Below are 20170 nucleotides of genomic sequence, written 5' to 3' on the forward strand. Positions count from 1 at the left end.
ATAAATATCGCATTTTTTTGGGGTGCACAAATTTGTTTCTCAAAGCTTTGACATGCTGAAGAAGATGTACCGTCCTGTTCATTGAGGATATGACTTGGTCGGTTACAGCAACGTTTACATTCTGGCTCTTTCACAGTTTCAGTTTAAACTCTAGGATACAAAACTTGCACTACAGGTTCTGTAATGTTTCTAGTCTTGAAATATGATGTCACCAGAGCATGTCACAGCTTCTAAAGCACGATGTCAGAGCATGACGTCACAGATACGAGAGCACGATGCTACAGCAACTAGATAATGTCGTTTATGGCTGCTAGACTTGATAATCACAGCAATACACAGAATATGTCATGGCTTTCAGAGCATGATGATGTTATTATTTCTCAGACTACACTGCATTTGTAATGTTACATCGGAGTGGATTGCGATAACACAATCTGTGTTCTTTATTAAGGAAAGTGATATATAAACTTACGCCGTAGTAGTCAATTCACTCTCAATGAAACCTACATTTTCCCGTTCCTCTTTTCAAAAACTACTTTCGCTTCTCAACCTTTCAAGAATTTTTAAAATGTTAACCACATGATTGGTGCAAAGTATGGTGACGTCACACGGCTATTCTTTCTGCAAATAGAACACAACAATATCACAGCTAGTAAGGTTGTTCGAACCATTTGCGAAGCGTCAATATTGCAGAAAATCTTCGAAAATTGAGCGATTAATCTCGTCATTTCTATAAAAAAACACACAAAAATGGGTAACAGAGTTTCTAGAGACCGGAATGTCTTTGAGGAAATTGTCTTGCAAAGGTGAGTTAGAGTGTTTTGGGCTATACAAACATGACTGCTCAGAAGATGTACTCTAACTGCAGTAGCAATATGCACAGCTGAAATATTGATTTATACATGACAACAGAACGACACAAAGTGGCATTTGCTGGTTCATAAAGTTGTAATGTTTTCCCTATGCAGTATTTCATGCTTTAGATATGATCAACAGTTTTGTTGCAAACCCCTGTTATGCATGCATAGCTAGTTTGCATACGGTCATTGTTATCTAGTGTTAACATCTCTACGACACGTACTCCAGAACCGACTTCATGATCAGAAGTAAACAATATTATTTTGATAAACCTAAAATAAATTTGGTAATTTGTTTTTAGGTATCTTTATAACTCTGTAGATGATGACAATGTGACTTGTAGATATTCGTTAAGGCTGATTTTCATCGTGTTCATGACCTTCAAGGGTTACACTTCCAGTCTAACACACACCAGATAAAAGGGTATCCAATGGAATTACGTAAATACAATGCACATACCTGCGTATGTTTTTAATCGGCGTTGTAAAATTTACACGTGATTATCGTAGCGCACAGCAAATGAATGGTGCTTTGGGAGGTAGAAGTGTAACAATAGTATTACTGTTCGGGTCATCGACTGAGGTCACTTTTTTCAATCATGTCAATTTTTTTTATAAATTTGTCTTTATAGAGACGAAGAAGAGAAGTACGCGACATTTCTACAGCAGTGGGAAGCCCTGCAAGTTCATCTGAATTCAATGGAGGAGAGGATAGAGAAAAAGAGCAAGAAAAAGAGGTGCTTTTTCAGAAAGAGAGCAATTAAAGAGATCCAACGCCAGAAGGAAATTCTTGACGGTGTCTGGGACATCAGAGATGAAGTGGTCAGCCAGATGAAGGAAAACCGCTTGGTGGCGTATCGCAGACAGCGAAACCAGGAGAAAAGGGAGCAAATAGAACGTGAAAGAAAGATGTTAGAAGATGCAAAAGCAAGTCTGCAGATGAAAGTCGAGAAAATTGAAAAGAGAGAAGCGGTTGAGAAATGCAAGGAACGGGTCAAGCAAAGAAAAGCTTGCCAGGACGAGGATGAGGTCATCGAACGTGAGATGGCCGCTCGGAGGGAGAAGATCATATGGAGATTAGGATGCGAACTGCAAAGAAAAGGGAAGAGAGGGTTGCCCTCCAAAAGGATAGATCATATGGAGATAGCTTTGCTTGGCTCAGAGCCATTGCCAAAATCGAGTGAGAGGCCAAGTTCAGTTGTCAAGTAGTCAGTGTCGTCGATGCAAAGTGGTCACAACTTAACCGCCACTAGACTTTGAATGCGATTCACGTTGATAAATGGAACCTGTTTAAGTGTTCGTAGAAACGTTTTATCTCAATGTTGTTGTGCGGTCGAAAGGCTGAATGTAGTTCAAGCTTCTCTTCATCGTTATGAAGAACACTTAACTAAGGGAACAAATTATGAAAACAGTCAGCGGCTGTATTGACATGGAAGGATTCGAAACCAGTCTCACTTCAATTCGACAGCATTATTGGACAAAGACCAATAAAATATAACGCAGTGAATGCTGATAAATAATAGTAAAAAATTAATAAATTTTCTATCGGCATTTTAGTCATGGACACGGCTTTTGATTCATAAGCCGTTCAAATGTCAATTTATTTGTTGGTAACGAACACTTTAATTAAGTTGAAATTATACTCTGCATTTCTCATTTTCTCTTTAACTTCAATAAACGATAACACAAAATGAATATTAACTCGTGTAATTACAATCTTTGTTAAGTTTCTTGGTGTAGATTAGGGTTGAAATTGCCTTGCCAGAATTTTATTAATGGCCAAGAAAAACAATACGTAGAACGTCTAAAATATCAGGTTTTCCTTCTCACGGAATGACATGCTCCCTTCGACGGAGCGCCCTCAATGGTCCAATCCAATCAGGTCTTGATTTTCAAACACTTTCTCCACGATGCAAGCGTCTATTAACTTTTTCCCAACTGTGGTCGGCCATAACTCACTGTTATTAACGGTGATTGTGAAACTATTTACAGGGAACGGGATGACCTTGCTAAAGAAAGGTACGGCCATTTCTCCCGATTTGTGTAAATCATCAGATTTTTCAGTCGTGTTGAGTTTACTACACCTGTGATGCATGGGGGCCGAATTGTATGGTTTAATACCAGGAGCTTATTCGGTGTTGCAAATGTTTATATTTTGGTGGCCGCATTTTTAATTTGGTTTGATCACATGACGCAAACTTGTTTGTTTTGTTTTGTGAGGCGTTTACTACTCGCCTGTGCAGAACACCAACGAAGCAAATACCGGTATATCTCACACTTTATCGATTCTTGTCATTCTTACATCAATGCGTCACGGTGATGAAATTTTTGGTGAAAGAGTGAGGATATAAAAAAATGATCATTTCCTCTCTTTCATGTATAGAAATTAGATATATCATAACATGTACATAATGTACGTTTGTTTCGATAAAATATACAAACTGGTTTGCAATGCTCGTCTCAGACTGACGATCTTTACGTAGAAAAGGTCAGGGCTGATCGCTCTCTTCGTAGTACACAAATTACGTGCATTTGCTCTTATACATATATACATATATACGTGAATATAAGCACTATCGTTTTCAAATTGTATCACCTGGCTTATATGAGAATGGACTTGAATTTAAACATCAAAGGCTATATGTGGCTCAATTTTCACATTGCATAGGCCCGTGCATAGGCCTGTAGTTCACCTAATGCACTCCGGATATTGAGGGCGCACTATATAAGGAGTCATGTGCGACCACCACCCGCCAGTTGTTGAAAAATATCAGCGAGCCCCTACAAGTGGTACATTACAAAAGAATTCTACCTTGATCAGACTGAAACAAATCATACGAAAATATTTACATTACGAGCTGACAATAAAGATGTAGGCATTAATTTGGTTAACTTTTGGTGGACAATGTAGCACGCTTCATTTAGAAGTTCTGTACATGTGCAACTAAATCTTGAAGAATATCAAATCATATACTGTATGATTAAAAAAGTCACTGGAGAGACTACCTATTTGATTTGCAGGCCATACGAAACTTTCACCACGTGAGCATTCTACTGGTTGTTGATTTGCATATGACTGTGTTGTGTATCTAACATTTTAGGGCACGCCCTAGACTTGGTCCAAGTCTGTGAATAAAAATTTAATGTGGTGAATGTAGTAGAGATGTAGTAGAGAAATTGTGACTCCTTTTTTGTCTGACCGTGATGTGGAGGAATTATTGCTGATTGCATAAGAAACTTACTGCCAATTGTGTTCACTCCATGCATGCACAAATGCACCACAATATCATACTGCAATCATCTGACTCAAAGTGTTTCACACAAAAAGTATCATCAATGCCTTATAAACTGCTGAAATAACTTTATTTCATAAACTCATTGACTTAAACCAAGTCTACAGAGGCCTATCTGGTAAATAGTAAATAACTTAAGCATCAACTAGACGATCCTGCAATGCTTTTGATTGACAAAGACCACAAAATAGCCGAGGTATACGGAGCAAAATCCATTTAGGTAATGAGGTTGACCCATCCAGTTGACAATAACTCTACACCATTAAAGACAGTGATACACTTTGATAACTTGTCAATTTTCATCAGCTGATATCCAGTGGTTATAGATATCTGACATCCACTGGTTAAAAAATACCACAAACAGGTGACACTCTTTGGAAGCAAACATGGACTCAAAACAAATTAAGTTCGCTCAACTGCTTCATTCTGATTTCAATCCCTTAAGGACAAACACAGGGCAGAGTAATTTGTTGAATTTACGAATATTAACAAGAAGAAAAATATCAAAGGACATAATATCTTTATCACAGAGGTTAACTTTTCAAAACAATACTTCTCACTTGCTACATGGGTATGTAAATTAAACAGCTGATATGATTTCATGTTGCACATGAAAGGAAGAAGGCATCATGGGAAACACTGAATTTCAATTGTGTTAACTCAGAACACACAAGTTGAAAAAAGTTTCAAATGTTCTGAAAATAAATCAGCACAAACCACATGACAGCAGTGTGCACAGCTGATCAGATGGAAAGCATCATCTTACATACTCCATGTACATCCAGTAATTTTATAGATTCAGCATTTTTCTACAATAAAGCTCATGACAAAAAAACTTGACAGACTCCGAAAGGTAACCATCACGATGGCGTTTCAGTGCTTTCTTTGTTTTGTGTAGCCGCAGTGTCCGTCATCTCTGAAACTGACTCAGTTCTCTCCACTGTGTTGACTTTCCTCGTCAGGACAAATTCTCCATTATGTTTCAACAGTGTGTTGTCATAGTCACCGTCCTGGGGAAGGCCGTGTTGGAGTTGCACTGGCTGTATTCGGATCAGGTGTTTCACTGCTTGTAGCTTCTCATTGACGCTTGGTATGTTCTTGAGAATGACAACTTTGTGCATCTGTAATGTGGGAACGAAAATACCAGTAACAAAAAAACATCAGAGTCACTATTTTTTGTCTTCACAGTAACGAAGAAGTTAAGCCTTTGTACATTTTTTATTCACAGTTTACCAGTTATTTATGCCATCAACATGACATATTTTTCATTTTCTATTTTAGTGTTGATTGTGTGAGATGTCAGGAAGAAAGTACATATAAACAGATGGGGAACAACACGTGTAGTGTAGAACCTCTCCTCAGTTTCAGTGGAAGCGTCGTAATACACTGAAACCTATAGATTTTGATAGGAGCGTAGCATACACTGTAAACATGGAAAGGACCTAGACTACAACTCTCGCAGAGTTGAAAAGTAATCTTTTGATCAAAGTACCGAAGGATGATAAGTGCACAGGAATCATCCAAATCAGTAATGTGGTAAGATGAACTTGTACTGACTGTCAAGACACTGACATAATTAACCGTTCCACATTCAGGTCTCGAAATTAGCGGTAGTCCCGCGTCCACAGATTACCAACTTTTCTCTGGGGCTACCAAAGTCCATGAAATGGTAGCCCACATAGACTACCAAAGCCTGGGACATGAAATTCAGTCAGTACTTGGCATGCCATGTCTGGTCTTTCACTTTTGGACGAGCAAGACGCAGTCAAACCCAGCTTGGCACAGGAAGGCCAGACTATAACTTTGTTTTGCAAATTACAAAGACGACCTTGTGATGGAACTTTGCAACAAAGTTTCTATATCCCAACTGATGTATTTAGATGACAGGCACAGAAAATGTTGGTCAATGAAAATGTGTTCTCATTGCATTTTGACCAAAATGTATCAATCATGAACTCCTCCCTACTACAGAAAGCCCTTCTGAGAAGGTGGTGGTCATTGCCATGTCGACTATCAAAATTGGCATGCAACTCTGAGAATGAAAGGGGTCGTCAATACAATGATAGGTCACCAAACTTTTTAGAGTCACTGTCGTCAATTATACCACTTTCCTTTGGGTATTAAAGGTGTGCAAGTATTAACATCAAATGACTAACAAATTCACTTCATTGGCAGAATCTTCAAAAAAAGCTTTTTCTTCTCTTGTTAATGAAAAAAAATCCCTACAATAAAATATGCATGGGCTACCAGCTATTGTCACTGGGCTACCAACTTCAGAAAACGGTAGCCCATAAAAGCGAACTGCTAGGGGAAAAAGTTAATTTCAAGCCCTGACATTAATATCCCAGTATAGAGTTCCATCCTTGCTATGGATAGCAATAGGGTTGTACCACAATCCTATACTATGATAAAAGGGCACAATGACATTGATGTTTGAATGAAGTCAGTAAAGTTAACTTATGATGACATGTAATTTTCAAAACTTATCCACAATTTGAGCTTTATCTTGTAAGGTACATATCTAAAAACTTTTTACACTTTCCCTACATGTCATACCCACATTTTAAGAACATCAACTTTACCAAAAACACATAAACCATTCCTGTCAAAAAACAGATGTCTGTTTTTGCCTCTGTGGTCATATCACCTATGTGTTCTACTCATTTGCAGAAATTATCTCTGGAATATCGATGACGTTTGAGCAGACCAGACCAGGCTGTGGTTTTGTGATAACGTCCACAGAATGTCACTCTAGGACACTTTGTAACGTGTCCAAAAACCACAAACAGGAACCCAGTTACCTTCAATGCTGTAGCGTGAACAGTCAAGAAATATGTGCTTAAAAACTGAATATGGCAGTGTTTCCCACAGCCTGAAAAAACTGTTTTAACTAATTTACATAACAATTCATAATTTGCATATTCTTTTGTATTAAAATATATTTTTTTGTAGAGTTATTAACATAGGAATAGCATCCACAAAATCAGATGGTTGGTCCACCACCCCTAGAAATCCCTTTGTGGAGAACCCTGTTTGGCATACACTTAAAATTCACTCAAAGAGAAATCAGTTGACATATGGTATGTATTTTCAAGTACACTTTAACTGAAGTAAAGTACTCACAACATCAAGGCCTAGCTGTTCAATGATTTCTTTCTCCCAGTATGGTCGTTTCCTTGTGGAATTGGTTCTGTAGACTGCATGTAACATGTGTGGTGGGGCATCACCTTCCTTCACATCCACTTCCAATGGTTTGGGATTCGCCCGAACTTGACCTTTGTGCCTTGGAATGTAGAAACATGTACGTACTGGCAGTGACCTCAAAGACATGTTTTGCAACTGTAACAGAGGAATCAAAGCGTGAGACAGGAATAAGATGAAGTTATTACGAAAATACCACAAAAGATGCATGAGGACATCGGCATGGTGTATCACCTGACATCAAGCACAGGGAGTTAAACAGCGCCAATGTCTGAGTTTAATCATGGGGTAAAATGTATGATTGGAGTGTTCACTGCAGTTGTTTGCTGACATAACATGAAAATTTTTTGTCTCAATCCTTGGTCAACTACATTCCACTCGTAAATCCCTATTTAATTGATTTACTTGAAATTTAACACCCAGTCAGAGATCTCAGATCAGCTGACTCTTTGCGGTTGGTGCCACCTCATGGAAACTTTAATAAGGCATATGGGCAGAGAGCATTCTCTGTTTGTGCACCTGCTCTGTGGAATTCGCTGCCGCCAGTGATTTGCAACGCCAGATCTGTTGACTGTTTTAAACGTCTTTTAAAAACTCATCTTTTTAATCAGTGCTATTTGTGATTGAGTTTTTAGGATCATCTTCTGTATGGTTTTTAACTGGGACTTTTTAATTTATTCTGCTGCTTTCATAAATTTTTAATCACCGTCTTTTGTTTTATTGTACGAGAATGGTACAGGTGTTGACAGATTTTGACATTGTTTTCGTTTTCTTTTATTGCTGTTGCTGGTTTTTAGTATTTGTTTCTTTTTTAAAATATGTAAATCGCACTGAGACGTATGTGTAGTGCATGTAAGAAATAATATTATTGTATTATTTCAGTAATGAATCAGGCTCATTGCAACTACATATAAATTCAGGTACACAACATACATATGAACTAAGGCATAAATTTGGATGACACCCCAGAAAAATCTTCAAGTGTTTCAATTTTTATTCCACTTTATGGCCATAATAAGGCATGTGGCAAGTGCAGTAATATAATGTTTATGAAATGCTGTGTTATAGGCGCAGAAAATTATCACAGGTTTTACTTGTGTCATTTGTGGTTTTTGTGTCTGACTCAACATGAACAGGCTTTACTCATTCTTTAACTGCAACACGACATCAAATCAAATGTATATTATGGGATTAGAATATTAAGCAAACCTTAGTCAGAGTAATACAAAGGCAAGTATGTAACCACTTCAAGAGAGAAAGAGAGCTTGCAAATGGCATCTCATACTGATGTTTGTAGTTCCCAACTTTCCCATTCTAGCAAACCAGAGCTTTATTACACTCCACGATACTACACTAAAATTTGCTGGGTAATGTCTTTGACTAATGTATTGCCAAATGAGCATTTGGGACTTTACAGCCACAAAGCTACTGAACAATTGAAAACGATATGTGAGTGTATAGTCAGGGCAGAATTGCACTTGAAAGACAGACAGTGACTGGTGTTATGACTTTAGTAGTTGCCACGGCAATTATGGGATTCTGGACCATCACTTGCAGTAACATACATGTACATCTTTCTTTGGTTGACAGTCTGAGATTCAAGCTTACTGTGTACCACACACAGTAAGTGAGGCTACCCACAATGCCCCTTGATTTGTTCACTCAGACATTTTTTGCTAAAGGCTTTTCCAATTTATCAGTTTCTTAACAATTTTTAACTTACAATTTAAGTTCAGGATTATTTGTTAGAACTATGTTCCAAAATTATTGATTATGTTTAAAATTAAAGAGTAAATTGAATGAGAAGTCGATGTTTGGAGGTGCTAAAAATTGCACACTTTTCAAGATAAAGTTATCAGCAACTAAGATGGTCTCATCATACCACCTGTCAGAAATGCAAATTTCCTTTGTTAAAAAATCAATACCCTTTCTTTTGCCAACACAGATCCAACTTATTCCCTTAGTTTCTTTGAAAATATTGTGTATGGCTGTCAAAAATCTATGTCGACAAAATTACAAAATTGCTATCTCCTCCGCGGAAAAGGGGTTGATCTTCTCATTATTCAAAGTGAGAAATCAGAAAATTATGATTATCAGAATTATGTTGCCAGAATTTTGAAATATGGACCGAGTTGTTCTGTGTACAGAAGAAATTTGCTTTAGTTCAGTGAGTGATCTCCGTGTGTACAGATCATGGAGAATTGTGGGTAGCCTCACTTACTGTGCCACATACCGGTAAACCTTGAAATTACTACATCCATGTGCATGCATGCATGGACGTACAGTGCGGTGTACAAGAGAGACCATGATCTGTGAATAATGTGTGGGTATGGACATTGTAGGTCACAGTCCCTCAACACACTGTGACTGTGGGTACATCCTAATTCCATGATGTGGGTTACATGACCCCTTCGGTTTTTCATAAATTGCTTCCCCAAATCATGGCATTTGTAGTACCTGCAGAATGTGACTTTTATGGTTATTCAATGGTTTCTTTGACATTTCTACTGAAATATCTAAACGTGTTTTCTAGAGGTTTTTAATATATTATTGCTTTCAGGCAGAACTGAAAAAGTTATACAAATTCTAATGTTTAGTGTACAAATCAAACTGAATTGTGGGTATTTATTCTATTATAATTGTACTGTGGCCCGTAGGGTACAATATTCCGGACATACCAAGTAGATCTGCTGGACACAAAAACGGTCGCACATACAGCGAATTTTCCCTCATCTCATGAAAATTTCGCCACAGTCTTGCTTCCTGGTCATTAGCGATGCAATCAATCTGTCTGAGTACCGCTGGCCCTACACCACAGTCGCTTGTGGTTCGCTAAACGGTAAGGGCCCTCTCTTTCTAAAGCTTACAGGGGTTCTCGCTGTGCATCGAACCACAGGCGACTGTGGCTCGCCCCGCTATGTACGAAATGATTTTGGGACGAAGTTGTGTGGGGCGAAGTGTCTGAACCCGTATGCCCGGGCGAGCAACAGTGTCTTGTGTACGTCCTCTGTATGTCACAGTCGGTGGCTCGGAAACGCACGGATCTACAATCTGAGTCGCGATCCGAGAGTCTACGAGATAAACTAAAACATGTTTAGATTCTTTTCTTTCAAATACAGTGCATTACAAATATCAAGATGCATGTTTAGACTGCGTTTTGCTGAATGTTACTCACCATCCGTGCAGTCGCACCACACAATGTGGTGGCCGCCATGATTAACAGTGAATGTCAAAGGTCACGACAGTGCGCCTGCGCTGAAACCAGACGGTAACTGAAAACCGCGCGCCGCTGCAGTGTTCTGCGTCTCTGAATCCCCGTCAATACACAATATAACGACCTTGCAAATTTTAAACTAGGGAATTGATATCGTAAAGTGTTTTCCATGTGCGCTAATATCGTGATGATAAGTGTAATACGAGTGACATCAAAAGAAAGCTGTATGCAATATGGTAAAGATTTAAATTTGCCGAAAGTAAAATTGATAAGCTTAGACCTATGGTCAGTCGCAAAATCACTTTTTGCCAAGAAAAGCAATAACTGAACTCCACTCAAAGAATTCGGTTTCAGCATGGAGGTAAACTCCACACAGTTCGAGCGATTTGGAGTTACAATAACGAAATATTGCAAGCATTTTTTTCTCTAATAATGATTTATGATGTTTTTTTTCTGTTCTTGAAATCCGTGAAACACTAAGGTCACAAATATTATCGTAAATAACTGAACTTAAGTAATCACGCAAGTTATGATGAGTAGAGCTCAAATTTATCAGTCAACTTATTTCAGAAATCAGAAAGAAGCATAAATAATCTCTAAATATTGTAATTTATGCTGTTATACATACTTTAAACAGGTCAGACATGTATATTCCGTTGGTTAAGAATTATTTTGCTATCGATTATTTCAATTTTAAACAATAAAGACTTAGTATCATGTCCGTTCTTACCGTCTTGTTTTTACGTGTTTTATGTGGATCGATGTAGTTCGTGTATTTCACGTTGTTAATTTATTTTCGACTCTATTTGGTCAAGTGTCTTTTGACACAACAAATTATGTAAAATATTAAAAACACAAACAAACAAACAAATACACAATCCCTCGATGAACCTTGCTTAATAGGAATTCTAACCATGCCAAATGCTATTTATCATTTGCTCTTTAAATTGCTCAGTGCGTGTCGTGATTTATCACAACATCTTGTACGATTGATTTATTTTGTGTGCATGTAAATTGGTTTATGGCGGGTGCACTGTAGGGACTGTGTGGTGGCGAACGACCCCTGTGCGCCCGGCATTTCCTACACTCACATCAGCATAATATTGACTTATCGCTGACCACCTGAGGTGAGGCTGTCAAATACATATTCATTGCCGCGCAGTGCAGCTTTCCCTGTCACCTATATCGACGCAATGAAGCATTTATTCACCTGGGAAGTGAATGAACTTTGCTCACCTCAGGGCGGAGACATTTAGATCGATGATGAGCCCGACGGCGGAGACGATTTTCCACACGTCAGTGACTGCGAAATCCAATCAGTTGCCACAGTTGGCGATGTTTATACTGTCAGTTTGAATCAGTTGGCACATGTGCATAGCTCCCTGAGCTGTCATAATGTATACCGTCACAAGCCAACGCATCGTGTTCATCTGAGCTGTGAGCGCCTTTGATCACCTTATCTATAACTCATGTGCGCTCGATTTATAAACACACGATACATTGAACCTGACAAAACAGAAAGCCCAGCTACGTTTCCAGTCGACAGCTGATCACAACTGTAGCCGTGCAACATTCGAGCCGAGCGACTCACGTAAAGCTTCGTTCAAAGAAGAAAGTTTGTGAGGCAGCATTTTACAAGTGGCATAGCCACAAACTGATGACGTCAAATCGCCTCACACAAAACACAGACGCCTTGTAATTATGGCACTGTGTATTGTGTACAGCGATTTGACGTCATCAGTTTATGGCTTTACCACTTGTAAAATGTTGCCGTTTGTGATGTTAATTAAGCTTACCAAGAAAGACATTATCAGTAGGCTTGATTTCCTCATCGACAACATATTTGTTGAATTTGGAGAACATTTTCCAACAGTGTATATGAATTCCTATGGGTATTAACTGTGCTCCCTTGCTTGCTGACTTAGGGAGCGTTCAGTTATTATGGCCGGGGGTAGGCCGGCAAAATCCAGGGGGGGTCACCTCAAATTTGAAAACTGCAAAGGGGGGGGGTCATGTATTTTTCAAGCAGCTCAGAGGGGGGTTACTTAATTTTCATAAGTATCCGTCCAGTTTCAGTGTTCATAAATATTCTTGGAGATAAAAATGATTCGTTGCATGATTTCATTCTCTGCAGTTATTCACCTGTAAATCTGAACAAAAGTATAATTATCTGTCACATGAACATCTTGACTTGACAACTCTGAACTGAGGGCAATGAACAATTCCTATTACTTACATATTAGAGATATAGCAAGTTTTGTCAGGGAAATTATTTAACAGTTACCTATACTGAGACTACTAGTACCATGAAAAGTTAAATAATACTTTTAGGTGAAATTCCAATATCATAATTGTTGTCCACATCTGAACTTTTAAATACCCTATTTGAATCAAGTACATTTGTATCAATTATCAAACACCTATAAAAGCACAAATTAATTTAGTTTAGCATTGTAAAAAAAATATTCTTAGTTTTTTCATAGACTCCAATGTATAGTGAATCAACATTTCGGTGAAATTACAAAATCAAATTTTTTGCACACGAATCAACCTTTAACCATCCTAGGCTAACTAAGCACTTTAAAATGAATTATCAAATGTCTCTAAATACACAGATTTTGATATTTTTGTATTGGAAAAAAATTATTCATATTTTCCTCACAGACTCCCATGTACAGTGAATCTACATTTTGGTATAATTCCAAAATCCAATTTCTGGCAAACACATCCATTTGTTACCACCCTAATCTAATCTAATACATTGATATCAATAATCGAGAGTGCATAAATACATGGGTTTACCTATTTTTGTATTGGAAAAAAAATATTCATACTTTCCTCATAGACTTCCCTATATAGTGGACAACATCAGTGAAATTCCATAATCAGATTTCTTGTACACATAATATGCACGTTTAACCATCATATTCTAATCAAGTACAATTATGTTAATTATTGAACGTCTGTATATGCACAAGTATACCAAGTTTTTCATTGGAAAAAAAAATTATTCACAATTTTATCATTGACTCCCATGTATAGTGGATGAACATTTTTGGTGAAATTCTAAGGTCAAACTTGTTGTCCACATGCCAGTTGTAACAACCCTATTTCATTTAAGTACGTTTATGTAAATTATCAAATATCTATAAATGCATAGATATAGTTTTGCATCGAAAAAGTATCACATAGATTTCTCATACATGTATGAGAAAATATATGTATACCATGTATAGTGAATCAACATTATCAACAGCTGATTTTTAATTAAATCCAAATATCAAAATTTTGTACACACGCTTGCGCAAAAATATTGCGTTCCACCATTAATTTCTGTCCAACCCCTTTGAGGGGTAATTTCAAAATTATAAGCAAGTCAGAAGGGGAAATCTGAGCATCAACACCTTTTGAGTTTGTAAGGAAGGTCATTTGAAAAAATCTAAGCTCTTTTTTGGGGATTCTATCGCTCCATACCCCCGAGGCGTTTGTGTGTGCAGCTTTACTCAAGCAATGTGGGGAGGGGGGTGTCATGAAATTTTTGTCATCTTGAAAGGGGGGTCATCAATTTTTTGGTACAATGGGTAGGGGGGTTCACTTATTTTGACTGATGCGCAGGAAGAATTTGCCGGCCCACCTCCATAATAACTAAACGCTCCCTTATTTCCGTTCTCATACGAGGCAGAATTTATCCAGAACCTAATCAAACAGAAAAAGGTTTCTGTAACTAGAACTTTCAACCTAAATTTAGATACATACGATTTTATTTCAATCAATAACTACAAATTCAGTGACTATCTCGCTATGATTTATCCTCCAGAATTGGAGATTAAAGAAACTACGGCCTCTTCTGCTTCATATGTGGACATTTTCCTTGAATTTGACTCTAATGGTCACCTTTCTACTAGGCTATATGACAAGAGAGATGATTTCAACTTTAGTATTATCAAATTCCCACACCTCATCAGTAATATTCCGCTCTCAACAGCTTATTGGGTATACATTTTCCAGATTATTCGATATGCAAGAGCATGCAGTTCATATGAACAAGATTGGAACTAATTTGGGATAATCGGATTTTCATATTTTTCAAATTTCTCAAAAATGTTAGGTGCCATATAGCCGAATGCTGCAATATCGCAAATTACTTATAAAAATAAGTGTGTAATATAAAAAGAAAAGCAGATGAGATAACATTTGTAAATTAAATCGACATTACTTCACCATCCAATTATCCCAAATGAGTTCCAAACGTGTTTATGGTGATTTTGTTGAGAGACATAGCCCTCTCTCTTACAAACTGTTAAATCAAGGTTACACCAGAGAAAGACTTGTCTCTACATTCAAACGCTTTTTTGGCAGGTATCGCAAGCTGGTATATAAATACAATATCTCTCTTCGACAAATGATCACTGATGGCATCGGTGACATGGGGCCTTAGTTAGTGACCACTACCTATTTGACTTACAGATTGATATATGGCGGGTGCCACATGTGGGGCAGGATGCGCTTTTTTCGAAACACCTGACATCACTTCTTGGTCTTTTGGCCAGAGGTCCATATATCTTTCTTTCATGAATTTGACTTTGTTTGTGTACCGGTTATTTACTGTCCGTTCTGTGCTGTTTGTGTCTATGTTTACAACTATTGTACTGCGAATTTTGACCTAGTGTTAATATACGTGTTCTGTTTTATGCGTGCAATAAAATAGAATATTGCAGTTTGATACACAGCCCCTTATTTCGGATATGCGATTTTCGATATTGGTTTTGAGCCAACCATGTTTACATTTCTAGTGATGATCCCGTCTCACTCAGACTGATACATTTTAGACAAAACATCCACCCGTGCCTATATTGTCGACATTTTCCTTAACAGCTGATGCCTAAAAAGCTCGCTTCTTCCTCCCGTTGTGATACTTTCTGATAAAACGGCAGTATCTATGCTGAGACACTGTTTACTCGACCTGAGGCTGATCTGAAAGTCTGGCACAAGGACAGCTATGGATCTAGAACAGTTGTCAGTCAATGATAGTTGCATAATTAGGGACTTCTTGATCTCGGGAAAAGTAAAAAAAAGAAAGTAAGAAAAGACATCGAGCTGTAGAGAACTGCAAATCAATTACGTATTTATCAACTCCCATAAATTATTTTATTCTGAATAAGGGAGCCTTCAGTAGTTACAGGGGGTGGGCCGGGGGAATTTCGCGCACACCTGTACCGTAAAATGTGACCCTCCCCCTATCCTCCTGTCTAAAATGTGACCCTCCCCCTTGTCCGACATTCTAAAACTTGACCTCCCCCACCCCCCAACCACTGTGGTATTTTCCCAAGGAATAACTAAAACAGTATCAGCTAATTTACATAACAATTGGTTCAATTGTTATGTTAGGGACAAATTACAGAGGGGAGGGCTGGTGTTTTTGGAGGGACAGTCGCAATTTATCACGCAAGAATTTTTGAAGAGATATGGTATTTCATACATTTGAGGGAGGGTCACCATATTTGTGCAACTATAAGAAGGCAAGATGTGGCTGATTTAGTGCTTCATCCGAAAATATCAAATCATAATACATGGAGTCTATCAGGCAAATTATTGACAATTTACCCCCACAAAACATGCTATATCTGTATATCATATATGTTTGATAATGTACTTAAATGTACTTTGCTTGAATTGGGAAGTAAAATGTGCATTTGTGTACAAGAAATTGATTTCTGAATTTCATCTAAAAAGTTGGTTCACTATCCATTGTGTCTATGATGAAACTATGAATAGTTTTGTCCAAAACAAAAATAGGTAAATCTTTGCATTTGTGTACTCTTGTTTATTGATATTAATGTTCTTGATTAGACTAGAGTGGTTACAAGTCTATGGTTGTGCAAGAAATTTGATTTTGAAATTTCAACGAAATGTCGATTCACTATGCATGGCGGTCAATGAATAATTTTTTTTTCAGTACAAAATAACATAAATCTGTGCATTTATGTATGCTTGATTATTTACATTATTGTTCTTGATTAGACTAGAGTGGTTACAAGTCCATAGTTGTGCAAGAAATTTGATTTTGGAATTTCATCGAAATGTTGATTCACTATGCATGGCGGTCTATGATGAAACTATGAAAATTTTTTTCCAATACAAAACTAGGTAAATCTGTGCATGCATGTGTGCTTGATTATTTATATTAATGTTTTTCATTAAACTAGAGAGGTTATAAGTCCATGGTTGTGCAAGAAATGTGATTTTGGAATTTCACCGAAATGTTGATTCAAAATGCATGGCGATCTATGATGAAATTATGAATTTATTTTCCAATACAAAACTAGGTAAATCTGTGCATGCGTGTGCGCTTGATTATTTATATTAATATTGTTGATTTAACTGGAGTGGTTATAAGTCCATGGTTGTGCAAGAAATTTGATTTTGGAATTTCACTCAAAAGTTGATTTACTGTACATGGTAGTCTATGAGAGAACTGTGCACAATTTTTTTCCAATATAAAACTGACAATATCTTTGCATTTATGTACATTTGATAATTGATATACACTTTTCCATCTGTTGCATATATTTTTGTCTCTTGTCTTTTATCAGTTTTAACTGTTCAAGGTGTTTAATGTAGGATACCACTGCATCTTCTTTGCTTGTGAAACTTGTTGATAATGTGTACGTATTTTGTTGGTGATTTCCTATTCAGTAAATACCAGACGGACAATCAAAGTTTTGGCCATAAAATCAGCTTCTGTCAAAAGTGACCCTCCCCCAAGATAGGTTTATAAAAAGTTACCCTCATTGAACTGTTTTCTAAAAAGTGACCCTCCCCATTCCCCCGGCCCACCCCCTGTAATTACTGAAGGCTCCCTTATTGTACATGTCCACTGCAGCCAACTTTTAAACTGCTTTCTTCACTGACTGAACACGGATAAGCTGCTTCTATAAATCAATGGATTTTCAAAACCACACTTTCAAGCTCGGCAATGTTTATTTTACTATCACATTTTAAGTCTCTCAGTCGTGATAGGTTAGAGAATTTCTCGATCGTGGGACCAAGGTTTACTTCCGCTCACAGAAAATCAGATAGAAAACGTGTTTTTGAGAAAAGTGGGTTATAATAGCGAATCCCAAGTTTATCGTATTACGTTGCCATTCCCGGGAATCCTGTGATATTAAGTTTTGAAGTGGCGACAAAATAGACCTCTGAATGTCAATATAAACTTTTCTTTCCTTTCCTATCCCAAGATAATGCTCATCCAATCTTCCAAACTTTGAAACAGCATGAAAATTTGTGGTAAAATATCAAATTCTACACTCGGAGGCAGGTTTTCGACGCTAAAAAGCAGAATGAAATTATTTCTTAACTTTGAATCACGTTGGCCTCGAGGAATGCTTCGGGGGCAGGAAAGTAAACAGCGCCATCTATCGAGTATCTTGCAACAAAAAAATGATAACGATAGTGAGCTGAAGAGTTGAATATTAGCTGTTCCCTGCAGCGTCTAACGTGTTACAAACGCTTTGATTGGTAAAGCGCCATGATTCTTGCCTGCAAGAGCATCGATCCTGACGTCAATCAACGAAGAAGAAGATTAAAATATGATCTAAAAAGACTTTTGAACAGAAAGTTGCCCCCGTGGGAAATTTGAATACATATTACCTGAAGGAAAATACAATAATGGTTGTTTATTCGTTGATCAGAAAAGAAAGACTGTGACGCAATACCAGAAATATGTCACGTCCATTTTATCTTTCGTTCAGGTATACTCTCAGTTCGGTCGTATGATCATCAATCACACTAGAATGGAGAAAGCCTTCCTTACCAAGTCCATGTGTTCTCTGAAAAAGTGCAAAAATCTTCTGACTCAAACGGTCCAGTCGTTTGTGGAGGGACTTTATATGACTAGCGGGTAGGGTTATTCGAAGCGACATTTCCTGTATGATTCGAATGAAAGTTTGATCACATTTAATTAAATCGATTGCAATATGAAATCTTTGTGTATGTGATGATAATCGCATCACAATGACCTAAGTCTTTTGGGGTAAAAAATGTCGGACTTATCTTCAATTTAATCCTAGTGTTCAAGGTAGAATATTTTAAAGAGGCCGATGCACTTTTATGTTTGGATTCTTAGCATAGTGGCATGTTTAGATTTCTCAGTCGTTTGTTTGGCTAGCAATTACGTTGAAAGTTCATCCTATACAGAAGCTAGCTCACTCTTGCTCTGCGCAATGAGGCACAGCTGAAGGCAGTATACCATTCGACATTTATCATTAGTCATCCTTGTTACACGGTGTATTGAGTCAGGTACTGATTAACTAAATTATTCTTGCCGATGCTTTTTGAAAAGGTTACAGTATCATGCACCAAAGGCACGACATTATCATGATTATATTATCTTAGAGCTTTCTAATGTCTTTATTGACCCTCTGATATAGTGTACCGAAGCTGCGTTATCCGACAAGCCAGATATTGTTCAGCATGCAGAATGGTGTGCGGCCGGCACTGCAATGCGCTCCAATGAACGTGGCCAAATAATTAATCTAACGTATTAAACAAGAGTAATTTTAGAAAATTAAAGAGGATCGAACCTCCGCCTATAAAAGGTTTAGACCCCCGCAGAGACACTGAAGAACGGCCTTCATGGCGACCTTCCTAAACGCTTCGAAATCGACATTTCGAAATCCAGTGAACATGGGCAAATAGCGAATTTAGAATCTGTCCAGGCCTAATCTTAATTTATACACTCGTTTTCTGCACCCTTGATCGGAATTCGTTTGTTTGTTGTCATAGTGATCAATGCTAAAAATGTGAATGGCCTCATTTCAGCCAAACCACTAATATTAGCGGCTATTGTGCATGCGCAATGTATTAAAATACTCCATTTGATTGCATTGTATCAATATTTCATCAGTACATTACTTTCGCTGTCAATTTGCATAACAAAGGGACCAAACTGAGTAAGACGCCCTCTCTTCTCTCACGATCAGATCGGCTCGGGAACATCTGTCGGTCGTATTAGTCGGGTGTTGTTTATCGAACCTGTTGCGACAAATTGTGGTATTGGCGTACACACAGCCCTTGGAGTATTGCGCTGGTTTTCACATCGCCGCATGGATAAGGATTTTCACTGTTGATGTGTGAAAGTAGTTTCCGATTGATTTCGCCCCGTAGTGCAGCTTTCCGCTTTGCTGGACAACTTACCATATACTCGGACTCCTGTCTCCGTGTTTGCCGATACACTGCCGTGTAACGTTAAGAACCTTCAGGCTTCGAACGCTCTTCAAATCCAGTGTTGATTTTATTACAAATGAGAAAATAAGGTGAGGTTTTTGATTACAATTTTGATGTATTCTAGTCGTACTTTAGTCATGTACGGTGGTGCAACATGGGCGACTCAGGCCTAAATTGATATTTGTCAATTTGTGATGAAGCATTTAGCATTTTACGTCACCTACACTTTGAGTGGTGTGGGTATGCGATGTAAATCAGATATTATCGTCGATAAACATCGCCCCTTCTAATCGGTATAATTTGCTGATCCTCAAATCGAATAGATCGAAGTTGTCGTATTTCCAACCTTGCTCATCGAATAATAACTCGCCATTATTATC

General features: G+C 37.8%; 3 protein-coding genes across 6 annotated transcripts in view; 2 read left to right on the forward strand and 1 right to left on the reverse strand.

Annotated features, from left to right (window-relative positions):
- The first annotated feature begins 750 nt into the window (after window positions 1–750).
- On the forward strand, window positions 751–2066 carry LOC139130597 (meiosis-specific nuclear structural protein 1-like). Its single transcript, XM_070696346.1, has 2 exons — window positions 751–806; window positions 1490–2066. The coding sequence occupies exons 1-2, from the start codon at window positions 751–753 to the stop codon at window positions 2064–2066; spliced, it is 633 nt and encodes a 210-aa protein (XP_070552447.1).
- A 2128-nt stretch (window positions 2067–4194) lies between these two features.
- Window positions 4195–10578, reverse strand: LOC139130867 (large ribosomal subunit protein uL30m-like). The gene is made up of 3 exons (XM_070696668.1): window positions 10527–10578; window positions 7274–7489; window positions 4195–5271 (listed from the first exon to the last, which is right to left on the reverse strand). Exons 1-3 carry the CDS (start codon window positions 10563–10565, stop codon window positions 5011–5013), a joined length of 516 nt encoding a protein of 171 aa, XP_070552769.1. The 5' UTR covers window positions 10566–10578; the 3' UTR covers window positions 4195–5010.
- Window positions 10579–19555: 8977 nt separating this feature from the next.
- The window catches only part of LOC139130868 (short transient receptor potential channel 4-like), a 137372-nt gene continuing 136757 nt past the window's right edge, over window positions 19556–20170 (forward strand). For 2 of the 4 annotated variants that reach the window (XM_070696672.1, XM_070696669.1), the window contains exon 1: window positions 19556–19879. The gene's annotated coding sequence lies outside the window, so the exon portion shown is untranslated. The remainder of the gene's footprint in view (window positions 19880–20170) is intronic. The other 2 variants (XM_070696673.1, XM_070696671.1) reach the window with 2 other exon arrangements.

The sequence above is a fragment of the Ptychodera flava genome, chromosome 4 (assembly GCF_041260155.1).
Source record: "Ptychodera flava strain L36383 chromosome 4, AS_Pfla_20210202, whole genome shotgun sequence".
Classification (NCBI taxonomy): Eukaryota; Metazoa; Hemichordata; class Enteropneusta; family Ptychoderidae; genus Ptychodera; species Ptychodera flava.

Excerpts from the sequence above, each read along its gene's own strand:
- LOC139130867 (XM_070696668.1), bottom strand. The coding sequence starts at position 10,565 with ATGGCGGCCACCACATTGTGTGGTGCGACTGCACGGATG. Across the intron at positions 7,490-10,526 it reads GTGGTGCGACTGCACGGATG|TTGCAAAACATGTCTTTGAG; the intron begins GTGAGTAACATT and ends CCTCTGTTACAG. Across the intron at positions 5,272-7,273 it reads AACAGCTAGGCCTTGATGTT|ATGCACAAAGTTGTCATTCT; the intron begins GTGAGTACTTTA and ends CCCACATTACAG.
- LOC139130597 (XM_070696346.1), top strand. The coding sequence starts at position 751 with ATGGGTAACAGAGTTTCTAGAGACCGGAATGTCTTTGAGGAAATTGTC. Across the intron at positions 807-1,489 it reads GAGGAAATTGTCTTGCAAAG|AGACGAAGAAGAGAAGTACG; the intron begins GTGAGTTAGAGT and ends TTGTCTTTATAG.